Source organism: Lissotriton vulgaris, unplaced genomic scaffold (genome assembly GCF_964263255.1).
Source record: "Lissotriton vulgaris unplaced genomic scaffold, aLisVul1.2 SCAFFOLD_5623, whole genome shotgun sequence".
In the NCBI taxonomy this organism is placed as follows: Eukaryota; Metazoa; Chordata; class Amphibia; order Caudata; family Salamandridae; genus Lissotriton; species Lissotriton vulgaris.
The window spans coordinates 26,150-38,252 of record NW_028253299.1 but is presented as its reverse complement, the minus strand read 5'-3'; the positions used below and the strand labels follow the sequence as shown (position 1 = coordinate 38,252).

Sequence of the window (12,103 nt, the reverse complement as noted above, 5' to 3'; positions counted from 1 at the left end):
ATTTGTTTCTTTTTAGGTGAAAAATCTTTCTCATCAATGGCAATGATATATTTATCAACTGCTCTAAACCACTCATTGCTTTTAACATTAGATTTGCCAGGATGTTGGAGAAATGGACCACTACAATGATCAAATAAATAGTTTGAAGCCTTTTCATATACACACAAAGTGACATAACAGATGTGCAATAATCACATTGTAGTAATACAAAAAATACACAGCAAAAATTGATTGAATTTTCCAGTAGCTGCCACAAAATGCTCCCTAATTGAAATGCCCTGCTCAAGATAATAAAAGGCTTCAAACGACAACTCCATGTTCATTGCCAACGCGAACCAGCTTCACGTTTAAACAGTGTAAACGCTTCTCTACCCATCATGCGAAGCAAGAGGAGCTCAAGGAGAAACTGACTCCCTGCACCACAATGAAACCTTCAGGTTCAAGGGAATGATATGACATGGTAATAAAGATTACAGGTAAACACACAATACAGCATCCTGACAAATCTACTTGGATGATGGTGTTTTACCTGCTGGAGATCCACCTAGTTTAGCACTCTCTGCCCTTGTCAGTGGGATTGCCAACTTCATGGCAAGGGTTTAGGATTTAACATTTGCAATGATTAATAGACGTAAATTGGACAACATGTATTTGCAATTTACTTAATCATTGTTAATCTTTATTCGGTTTCCAAATGGAAAACCAAAAAAGTACACAAAAAAAACAGCACAGTTACTATATTAACAATACATTTAAAACAGAGTACACTATAGAAACAGCACAGGTATCATATCAACAATGAATTGAAAACAGAGTCACACGACTCAGTATGCACTCTCAATGGCTAAACATACAAGTTTGAATGTGGCAGCACAGGCCGTCTAAATCTAAAAGCAATAACCTACTTAATGGTCTGCCATGTTAATGATTATGACAACCTGCTTACCCTCGCATATAAAAAGTCCAGGACATGTCAACAATACAATGAGAGTAAACACATGTTTAATAACACTGCTATTGCTCTTTCCTCCCCTCTTTCCTGAAAATTCTCTCAACCTTGTTTTAGTTTACCGTAACTTACTACGCTATTGTTACTGATGTAACATGTAATGCAACGATCCTCTGGTAAAGCGTTCTAATACCTCCTGGTCCAGCCATCCCTATATAAATCTTTTAAGATGTACCTCATATTGCAATGATTCTCTGGTAAGGCGCTTGGATACCTTCGGGCCTAGCCAGCGCCATATAAACTCCTTATATCATATCAACTCAAAACTGGTTTTCCTGAACGTTGAGTCCTGAGCAACATGGCTGATGCCCGATGGAGCTGCTAGACAGCTATTGAGGAGATTGGCTCTGGTTTCTACCTTGACCGTCACCTATCCAGCAGAGTATTGGGCATAGTTCCTCCTCGTCTCCCTGCTATGTCTCCTTCCTCCCCTCCCTCCTACAAATTCTCACCAAGAATTCTCGCAACATTGTTTTTGTGTACTGTACATTACTATGCTCTTGTAACTGATGTAACTTTCAACGCAACTATCCTGAATGTAAAGTGCTCTGATACCCTCATGGGTCAAGTTTGCACTATATAAAACTTTATAAATAAATAAATACTTGAATACATCAATAAATAAATAAGTATTCTGATGAACATCCACAACTAGCACATAGCTCGAAAGCAAAAAGTAGCATATGTCAATAAGAACGTGATAAACACAATCAACTGGATATAGTCATGGCAAAAAATCAGGAAAAGGCTTCCGAATGCTCACTGCACCGAATACATAACTTAACATTGATGAGCATGGTTAGGAATGGATTGTAAAAACAACAAGGTCTTACTATACTACCCAAAATCTTTAATATGGGGCCTTATAAATCTCACTCTGAAAGCAGGGTGAAAAGTGCAAAAGAAAACAAAGTGCATTGTGCATTGAACAAACCAACTGTCACAAGAACAGTTCCTCCTTTATTAGTCCATTGGTCTCCCAAAGGTAAGCCACCCTAAAATGATCTAAATTGAGACCGAACCTTGTTAAAATGTACCCATAGTGGGTGGATATAATATTGCCACACACTGGGGAAATGGATAAGTATTAGACCACCAAACTCTTCCAGAAGTCTTGTCAATCCCCTGAAGCCCTCGTCAGCCCATGCAATCTGATCATTAGTTCTTTTTTCGGATAGTCGGAGGTGAAACTCTCCTCAGGGGATATAAAAGGAATGTTCAGAGATGAATACACCTCCCTGATATAACACAGCAGTTAGGATTTTGTCTTAAATTTGTCTTAAGACAAACTTAAGACAGACTTAAGACAGATTTAATACAGACTTAAGACAACATCCTAACTTCTGTGAATGCCAAAAGTAGTAAGTGCATTCTGTGAATACCAAAATAGGAGTAAGTTTAGGATTGAGTCTTAAAATCATTCTGTGAATCGGGCCCCTAGTCAGTATCTTAACTTCGGATCAACAAATTCAGAATCATGCTCTACCAAGTCTCTTGCCCCTAGGCAGGTTGAATTGTTGCCTTGCTAATCACATTTGTGTGTAGTGTTTATTTTGGTTGGTGAACATTTCAGTTACTGTCTGGTGTTTTCTTACAGAAGAGAGAGCTCGTAATTATCTGATAGTTTGAGTTTCTGAGCAAGGGTAGCTGAACCTTTGTGAAATATTGGATTAAGCAAACTAAAATTAATAGGTAAAGAAAGGTGTTGAAAAATTAGCTATTGGTTACAAACGTTTAATTCTTTCTTATGAGGGTTAATATTGTTGGCATTCCAAAATGGGTGATGACATCACACATGTAGTTGTAATATTGTAACCCTGTGGTAAACATCGTCTATGCCCACCTACAGCCTGTTTCATATGAGTTGCTAAAGTAGAAATGTTCAGGCAAATATGCTGCTCTATTTATGCCCAGATTCTTCAATGTGCCAGGCAATTCTTTGGTACAAAATTAGAAAGACAGTTCTGGCACAGTGCAAATTCAAACAAATCCTGTCCTAGCAGTTTAAACTAGGTACTACTCCATCTGTGAATTCTTGCTGCCAGCTGCAAATACAGACACGAGGCCTGCAACAGATCACAGATCCCTATCGCTGCATTGGTTTTGTAATCTCTGACCTTTTACAGAACATAGGTGCAGATGTCAAATACAATACTTCATTGTAAATGAAAATTTGGTGGAGACACCTGTTGAACAACTGCATTTGGTTACGATTCTGTGCTTTGCAACATCATGGTTACAAACCCATGTCTATCACAAGACGGACTACAAATCCCTTTTACTGCTGTATTTTAACTGCAGTTCTCAATGAATCGCATGTAAAGTTGTTCATGATGACTGACATGTATATTTTTCACCTGCACTGAAACTTTGGTAATTGTTATGTGATTTTCACTCCATGTACAGCTTGGAAATCTGATGGAAACATCTTTGATTTAAATCTTAATAAACATTATAGATAGCCATATGTACCTCCATCCATATGCTCTTTTCATACTTACATTTATATTACTACTCTATGTAAATTTGATAGATTATTCATTTTCTTCTAGAAGATATCTATATAGGCATGCTTTTGTCAGAGGAATTGAACAAGACATTGCTGACAGATTTCATCCTGGCAGGCTTTGCAGTGAACCCAGATTTAAAACCCCTTCTCTTCATGGTGTTCTCAGTCATGTATCTGATTACAATTCTAGGAAATGGAAGCTTCATCTTGCTCATTAGGCTGAGCCCTCACCTTCACACACCTATGTACTTCTTCCTCACCACTCTGTCTCTCTTGGACATCTGCTACTCATCTGTTGTAGTTCCTAACACCCTAGCTAATATCCTCCACAAAGAAGGAAGGATTACTCTCATTGGATGTGCTGCACAGCTGTTCTTCTTCTCTGCCTTTGGATCAACAGAATGTCTCCTATTATCTGTGATGGCCCTTGATCGCTACGTTGCTATCTGCAGGCCCCTACATTATACCACAATCATGACTGGTGGACTATGCATTCAACTAGTAGCTGCATCCTTTGCACTGGGCACGGTTCAGTCTTTGTTGCAGGTCAGCCTGACATTTAGGTTAAAGTTCTGCCAGGCAAGAGTGGTGGACCATTTCATCTGTGATGTTAGACCCCTCTTGAAGTTGTCTTGCACAGACACATTCATTAATGAGACTGTGATATTTCTTTGTGCAGCAATGGTTGGTGGCACATCTCTTGTGACTATATTAATGTCCTATACATACATTATATCTGCCTTGCTCAAAATCCCATCTGTGGCAGGTAGGCAAAGGACTTTCTCTACGTGTGCATCCCACCTAACATGCGTGATTCTTTTCTATGGAGCGGTCCTCTTCATGTACTTGCGGCCACCTTCACTTTATTCTCCTGAAACAGAGCGAGCCGCCTCAGTTTTGTACACAGTAGTAATTCCAATGTCCAATCCATTGATCTACAGCCTGAGGAATCAGGAAGTTAAGGAATCTTTGAAGAAAATAACATTCTGCAGAAACCCTCTCTGTGGCTCAAAAACGATTGATAGATAATTCATGGACATTTCATATCAGTATTTAAAGATAGGTGTCACGGTGTATGATGACTTGTGCGGTGCATGTTCGATGACAAACATTTGTACCAATGAATTATTGCTTCTTCTGAAACAGATCTGAAATTTACCATTACTGTCTAGCAGGCCATCTCACTGAAACCTAAATATTTAAGTTGAAATGTGAAATTTACATAACCCACTTAAATTTCTGAATGAGGCTGCTGATCCAATCGCTAAGCTATATGTTTTATGGCATTTAGTGGTCCAGATGTCAATTACTATGTGCTAAAATCATAGGCAGAAGTATGACAAAATGAATACCATTGGTGTCACACATAAAGTTTATCATATAATTTCACATATGTCAATTCACTTGTAACTTTGAAGTAATACTAATATATACAACGCAAACAGTACTGTTCAAATCATTTGATGTGGAGATTATGGATCTTGTCCTGTTGCTAAAACAAGTTAAATGTGACCAAACAAAATGCATTTTTCAAGGCTGTTTACATTGGCAATAACGTCTAAGAACAACCCTCTCCATCCTACCATTTCTATTCCACTGCTCCTTGTTCCATTTGCTAGTACTTTAAGAAACACAGGTCTCATTTTTTAGTAGGGTGGTGAAAGGTACTCCTCTCACTTTGTCTTCCTCACTTGGGGGCATTTCATCAAGGACCAGCGATAATTATCGCTAAGCGCACTTAGCGCTAGGATAATTATCGCCAGGTAACGTGGAATTTTATCGCTGAGATAGCGTGCTATTAGCAACATTTATCTCAAAAGCAATACAATTACAAGCGCTAACTGACAAATGTGAGATTATCGCTGGAAATCCAGCAATAATCTCACAAAGTTTGGCGATAGCTTGATGATAGGGCAAGGCATACTTATCCATGATATCCACCTTACATAGGCTATCATGGGTAAGTCAGTCTTGAAGCAGGAGTAAGGAAAGTAGCGATACCCAAACTTAGGTTAGCGACATTTCTCCAGTTATTTTGAGCTGGAACGCCCACCTTTGCATCTCATTAGAGATGCAAAGGTGGGCGTTATGGGAAAGGGCGCTAAGGCAAGCATTCACGCGATAGTGTGACCTTGCTGATATAGCGATATAACTATCGCCGCTTTTCAGCCAAAAACGGACGCAAAAGCGGCGATAATTTTTTATCGCCGCCTTGTTGATATGCCCCTTAGAATGTTCGAGACAAGAGACGTGAGCTGGCTCTACCATCCTGAACTAACTTTCAGTGGCCCCTGTGCTAGCCAAATTGGTTTGTAATTGCCATCGAGTTTAGGACGGTTCATAAAAATCATCCCTATTGTTGTTTATTTGCCATGCTTACCATGCCATTCAGAGATAAATTAAACCATTTAATGTCCCCTAACTTCTAGGGAAAAAATTGCATATAAAGAAAACTAATAACAACTGGTCACCCTCTTTTATTCAGAATTATTGTCTGCTGTGGATGAGGGGGCGTTGCTGGGGAATGATATGGGTTAAAACAGCAAATAACTTTGAATTATGTGGACTTGCTGCAGCAAGAGCAATGCAGACGCTGGCACACAAGTAGTTCACAGGCTAGTTTGCCTAACATTAAATGTTCCATGTATATTAATTAATGTAGTTCTTTCAATAATGAAATCATTTGATATTAAGGGTACTGTGGTTAGAATCAGAGCTTGACTCCCAAAGTCCTTTTGCAATCGTAATCAGGCTCTTAGTCTTTGCGATGGACGTCAAAATCCTTCACTGCTGAACTCTTTATTCAAAGAAGTCCACTAAAACCAGGATGAGCATTTTACGAGGGTCTACTGAAGCCATTGCTTTTACTGGAAAAGCTCCTATCAGTTGAAATAAAAATGTGCAACCTTCAGAGTCCTCATGTCAAGCAGGAGCATTTAACACCTTCACCTGCTCATCATTTATACCTTTGGACTTAGGGGCATATTTATGTAAAAGTAACGCAGTGCAGCAGGTCACCTTGCTGTGCTGCGTTACAAGGAAAATGCATCAATGAACCCTATTTATTACTGGTGCACAATGGGCTGCCTACCACCATCACAAACACTGTTGCACCATGGTGCAAGGGTGTCTGCATTAGATGCAGGATTGTTTTTGTGCAGGTAGGGGCACCTACCTGCAAATAAATAATCACCTGAGGCACATTCCTATATCTATGCATACTGCAGAATGCAGCATGCATAGAAATAGGAAGTAAAAGAGAGATATTTCTCCTTGCTTGTTTTGCCTCACCTGCAAATGCCTAGCATTTTGGCCCATTTCCAGGTCTACCTCCAATGGTACATCTGGAAGTGCATCTAAATCCATAAGAGTTCTATAGGAACACCCACACAATGCCCCTGTAATGCCGTGGTTTGACATGTGTTGCTTTACTCCTGATTTATCAAGCCATGCAAGGCTATGCAAAGTGGCCTTGCTTGTATTGATAAATTGCCTTTTAGGGTGTGCGTCGGACAAGCACCACATTGCATGGTCCAAACACAATTTTTTAATTTTTTTTTTAATTTATTTTGAATGTTTTATAGAGCGCGGACAAGACCTTTGCGGGTATCAGAGCACTTTACAGTTAATTTGTTTAGTTATATAAAACATTAAAGATAAGCAGGACCATGATATATAGCATCGGAAAGCAAAAAATACAAAAGACAAATCAATATGATGCAGAACAGGAGAGGCCTGATGGGTCATGGTAGTAAAATAATGATAGGAACGTCAAGTATATAGAACAACACTGAGCATACAAAAAGCATAGCAGTAAGGTGCAGAACAAGGGCAAACAGACGAATCATGGTAATGGCAAATATATTGATTAGGTTGATAAGTTTGATGAAGGGAATGGAGGTTCTCACAGGTACATGAGGCTGTGTGTACGTGAATTTTGCCATGAGGATGCCTTTTACTTCCAGTTTAAAGGATGAGGGGGAAGGGTTCAGTCTTATTTACGGTGGAAGGGCATGCCATATCCTGGGTGCCATACATGAGAAGGAACGATTATACGTTTTTTTCTTGTTGAATTTTTGTGGTTTCAAAAGGAAGTTTTCAGCACTTCTTGTTAAACTTGTCCCGCCGGATATTGTGAGTTTTTGTGTGAGATAGCTGGGTGCATTATGATGTAAGGCCTTATGTGTCATGCACGCTATTTTCAGGGGGATTCTGCCTTCAAATGGCAGCCAGTTTAGAGATGTTAGGTCAGGGGAGATGTGGACCCTTCTTTTCGTGCCAGTGATGAGTCTTGCTGCGGTGATGGTAGAGGCTCTTAAGGGAGCTGTAGTGGCTTTGGGGAGACCTCATAGCGAGACACTTCCATAGTTAAGCCGCAGTAGAACTAGAGCCTGAACCGCCATCTTTAAGTCATTGGGAGGTAGGAAGGGCTTCAGCTTCCTTAGTGTATTAATCTGAAAGTTTTCTTCCTTCGTTGCGTTACTTATGTGTTTATGCATATTGAGGTTGCAGTCCAGAGTTATACCCAATGATTTTTCCGAATCCACAATGGTTGGTTGAACGTTGAGTGATGTAAGGTGTTTGATTCAGTTGTGCATTATGGGGACTTTGGCGGGTGGAGCAATAAGGAGGAATTCAGTTTCTACAGCATTCAATTTTAGGTGATTCTCTGCCAGCCATGTTTGGCTGGTCTTAAGAGTAGTGTGAAGCAAACTAATGTCGTCCAGGGTTTTGATCTTGAGGTACAATTGGGTATCGTTGGCATACATGTGAAATTGCACGCTGGATGTCTGTAGCATATCGGTGAGTGGTTCCATGAATACGCTAAAGAGTGAAGGGGATAGCGAGGAACCTTATGGGACTCCTAGCGTAACTGGAATGGGTTTGGACAGAGTGTTGTTAACCTTGAATTTTTTAGTCCGGTTTTGAAGAAAAGAGGTAAACCACTTGAGCACTGATCCTGATAAACCCATTCTGTGTTTCAACAGATGTATCAAGTGCTCATGTTTGACCGTATCGAACGCTGAGGAGAGGTCTAGTAGGATAAGAAGGCATGCTTCGTTTTGATCAAGTATTTGTAGTGCATCACCAATGATGTGTGTCATGGCTGATTCCGTGCTGTGGTTTGCACCGAAGCCAGGTTGGTGTTTGTTTAGAAGGTTGAAGTGATCAATATGTTTTGTCAGTTGGTGTTGAACAAATTTTTCCAGAAGTTTGGCCAAGGTGGGAATATTGGGAGTTGGGCGGAAGTGTACCGTGTGGATGGGAGACACCATCCCCACCTTTAGGGAGTCAGAGATGCAACCTTGTAGAAGTAAGCTGTTGATGATTTTGGTCCAGAGAGGTAGTAGCAAAGGGGTAAGATCTTTAACCGCATTTGCGGGGAGAGGGTCAGTGAGGTGATTGCAAGGCTCCAGGGCATTGAGAAATTTGCCTATAGCGTCTTCAGAGTAGGTGTAAAAGTAAGACCATTCTGCGTCGTTTTTTAGGGCAAACTTTGGCGGGATTAGTTGTGTTGCAATTGGGGGTAGAGGGGAGGTTTTGGTGAGCTGGCAAGAGTGAGAGATTAGGTCATTGAGGAGATCTTTCTTGATGTTCTCAGTCTTTAGGTTAAAGTAGTTAGAAAAGTCCTCACATGTGGGTTGTGGGTGAGTTAATACTTGTGGACGTTGACGTTGGTCATTAATTCAAAAAGCTTTTTTGGTCAATTTCTTGCCTGGTCAAGTTGTTGGCTGAAGAAGTCTGCTTTAGTGCACTTGACCTTACGATAGTAAGCATTTCTCTTTCCTTTTAGATTTATAAGGAGCTTGGCGGATGGGACCGATCTCCAGTTGCTTTCAGCAGCTCTGAGAGAACGTCTGTCTTCGTTGAGAACACCGTTGAACCAGGGTTTAGAGTCTTTCGTAGAACCTCCCTTTAGTTGTAGAGGAGCAAATTTGTTAAGTATCGAAGTCATAGAGTTGAGGTAATGGTTGGTGAGATCAGTTACGTTGGAAGATCCAAGAGGGGGTAGAAGTACATTCTGGCTTGAGGTAGGTAACGTGTTTAGGTTGAGTTTTTTTTCCAGTCTCTTTTCCATGCTTTAGGTTTTGTGGGTTGGGCCGAGTTAAGTTTGACTGTTTCCTTTATGAAGAAGGTGATGATGTGATGGTCTGACCAATCACAGGGGAGGATGGACTCCAGATGAGTGGAATCACTCCTTAGAGATTATTAGGTCCAAAATTGCACCTTTATTGTGTGTGGGGCTATTGCAAATTTGTTTGAGGTCTAAGGTGTTGAGGATGTTTTTCAGGCTGTTGACCACTGTATCGTTGGGATCGTTCCAGTGGAGATTTAAGACACCCAGGAAAATGAGTGTGTTTTGTCGAACGTTGTGAATTGTGATCATGTCCATGAGGTGTTCTGTGAAGTGGAGGTTGTCACCAGGTGGGTGATAGATGATGTGTAGCGAGCCATTACTGTTGATGTTGAGGCTTATGTATTCACAAGAAGGGAGTACCGAGGATATTGCCCTGTTTACGGTGATGTTGCTCCGGTGTATGCATGCAATACCTCCTCCAGTCTTACCAGTTCTGTCTAGTCTGATGATGTCATAGTTAGGGGGTACTAGGATGTCGATGAGAGGCGAGGAGGATTCTGTAAGCCATGTTTCAGTGAGAATTATGAGGTCAAGATCAGTAGAGGTAATGAGGTTGGCTATGTCAGTGGAGTGTTTCGAGGCCGACCTGCAATTCAGGAGTGTGCATTTAAGACGGGGGTGGCGAGGGAAGTGGTGTGTTCCTGGATGAGTGGGACTTTACAGAGATTATTGTCGATGATTCCTCTGTTGTTGTGAGTAGAGGGCCTGTGAGAGTTGGTGAGGATAGAAGGGATGGGCATGTGTGTGAGTGTAGCAGGGGTCACAAAGACCGGTTCGTAGGAGAGCAGGAGAGAGCGAAGAACGGTTTCCGAAAGAGGGTTGTTGGTACGCGTTGGGTGGGAGGATAGGTTATGGGAGGGTACTGATTTCCAACTGGGAGTATTGTGTTTGGGGGTGCTTGGGAGGCGAGTTGGGGACTTACTAGGCATATTGGTTCTGTAGGATCTGGGGAGCCAAAGATGATTTGATAGCATCATTTTAAAAGTATGGAGATCCTCTTTGATTAAATTAAGTGTGAACATGATCTCATCTAATCTAGTGTCTGGTGTGGTTATGATGGGGGTGGGAGGTGATGAGATGAGTGTGTGTGTCAGGGGTGTCGGCTGGTTGGGTGTATGGGCTGGTGCAGGGCTACGTGAGTTAGAATGTGCAGATGTGTGTGTGTGTGTGTGGTAGGGATGTTGATGTAGGAGGTTGAGTAGGGTTTGGCATGTTGGTAGGCAGGTGTGTGCGGTGCAGTAGGAGGCAGTGGTTGTTCAGAGGAGGACTGATGTCTGTTAAGTCTAGGGGTGGGCAGTAGAGTGTAGGCAACTGTGGTGTGGGGGATTGGTTAGAGAGTGGAGTCTTTGAAAGGTGTGTTAATGCGAGTAGGGGAAGAGGAGAGGGGGAGAGGATAGTGGGAGGGGGTATGTTAGAGGGGTAGGGAGCTATGGAGGTTCCCGTAGTGGGTTCCATTGCTAATGGGGGTAAGTATGTAGAATAGGTCATGGTAGGGGGATAGGTTGAGCTGTAAGGAGTGGTTGTTGGGTGTGGTGTTGTGAGGTGTGGCTAGGGTAGGAGAGATGATGAGGGAAGGGATTGTGAAGGAGGAGGGGTGAGGGGCTATTGTCAAGCCTAGAGTGGTATCCATTGCTATGTGGGCAGCGGAAGTGGTCTCGTAATGATGGGCAGGGGAAGCGCGAGATGCTTCAGTGCGCTGCTGCTAGGAGTATAAGTGGGAGTGGACGTTAGGGTATTCGGGTAAAGGAAGCATGTGAAACTGAAACCTGGGATGGTCGGGTAGGGTGGGTTGGGGGGAGCCGGAGGGGGATAAGGCGGTAGCACCACAAATAGTGTTGGTGTGGGTGGATAGTGAGGCAGTTTTCAGGATTTTTCACTTGTTCTTTAATGATGGGGAAGATGTTATCTAGGAGATTTAAACTACGGTCAGTGGCTTGGATGAGGATAGTACCGTTGTTGTAGATAGTGAATGTTGCTGTAGCTTGAAAGAGTTGGGAAGGGGCAATATAAATAGCTAGACCATGTGCCGATTTTCTTGTGGAAGAAATCAGAAAGGTGGCTAGGAGTACTCCATTGTGCTCTCCATTTCGTGTGGAAGATGATGTCAATAGTTGTGTGCCTGTTGGGTGGAGAGAAGTAGGGATCAGCGAAGAGAGTTTCAGGGTTTGATTTGAAGAAATTGTGTATGAACCGTTTGGCCGATTTTTTGGGGAGGCCGGGGGATAGACGATGTGTGTGTGAGTGCCTGTGAGTTCCATGGTATGTGTGGGCAGGTAGGTGAGGATGATAGGGTGCCAGGGATGCCATGGAATGCTGGGACCAGGAGGGATCCAGAGAGAGGGTGAGGGGAAGGAGGGATATTAGGCAGAAGTTAGACAATCAGATACTACGGAAGTGGATAGTTACTAATGGGCTAGGGGGATACAGGGATAGGAATTGTTTAATA

At 42.0% G+C, this 12,103-nt stretch overlaps 1 protein-coding gene across 1 annotated transcript; it reads left to right on the top strand.

The window, feature by feature from the left end:
• The first annotated feature begins 3,578 nt into the window (after positions 1-3,578).
• On the top strand, positions 3,579-4,547 carry LOC147661042 (olfactory receptor 8U9-like). Its single transcript, XM_086951373.1, has one exon. The coding sequence runs from the start codon at positions 3,579-3,581 to the stop codon at positions 4,545-4,547; it is 969 nt and encodes a 322-aa protein (XP_086807499.1).
• The last annotated feature ends 7,556 nt before the right edge of the window (positions 4,548-12,103 follow it).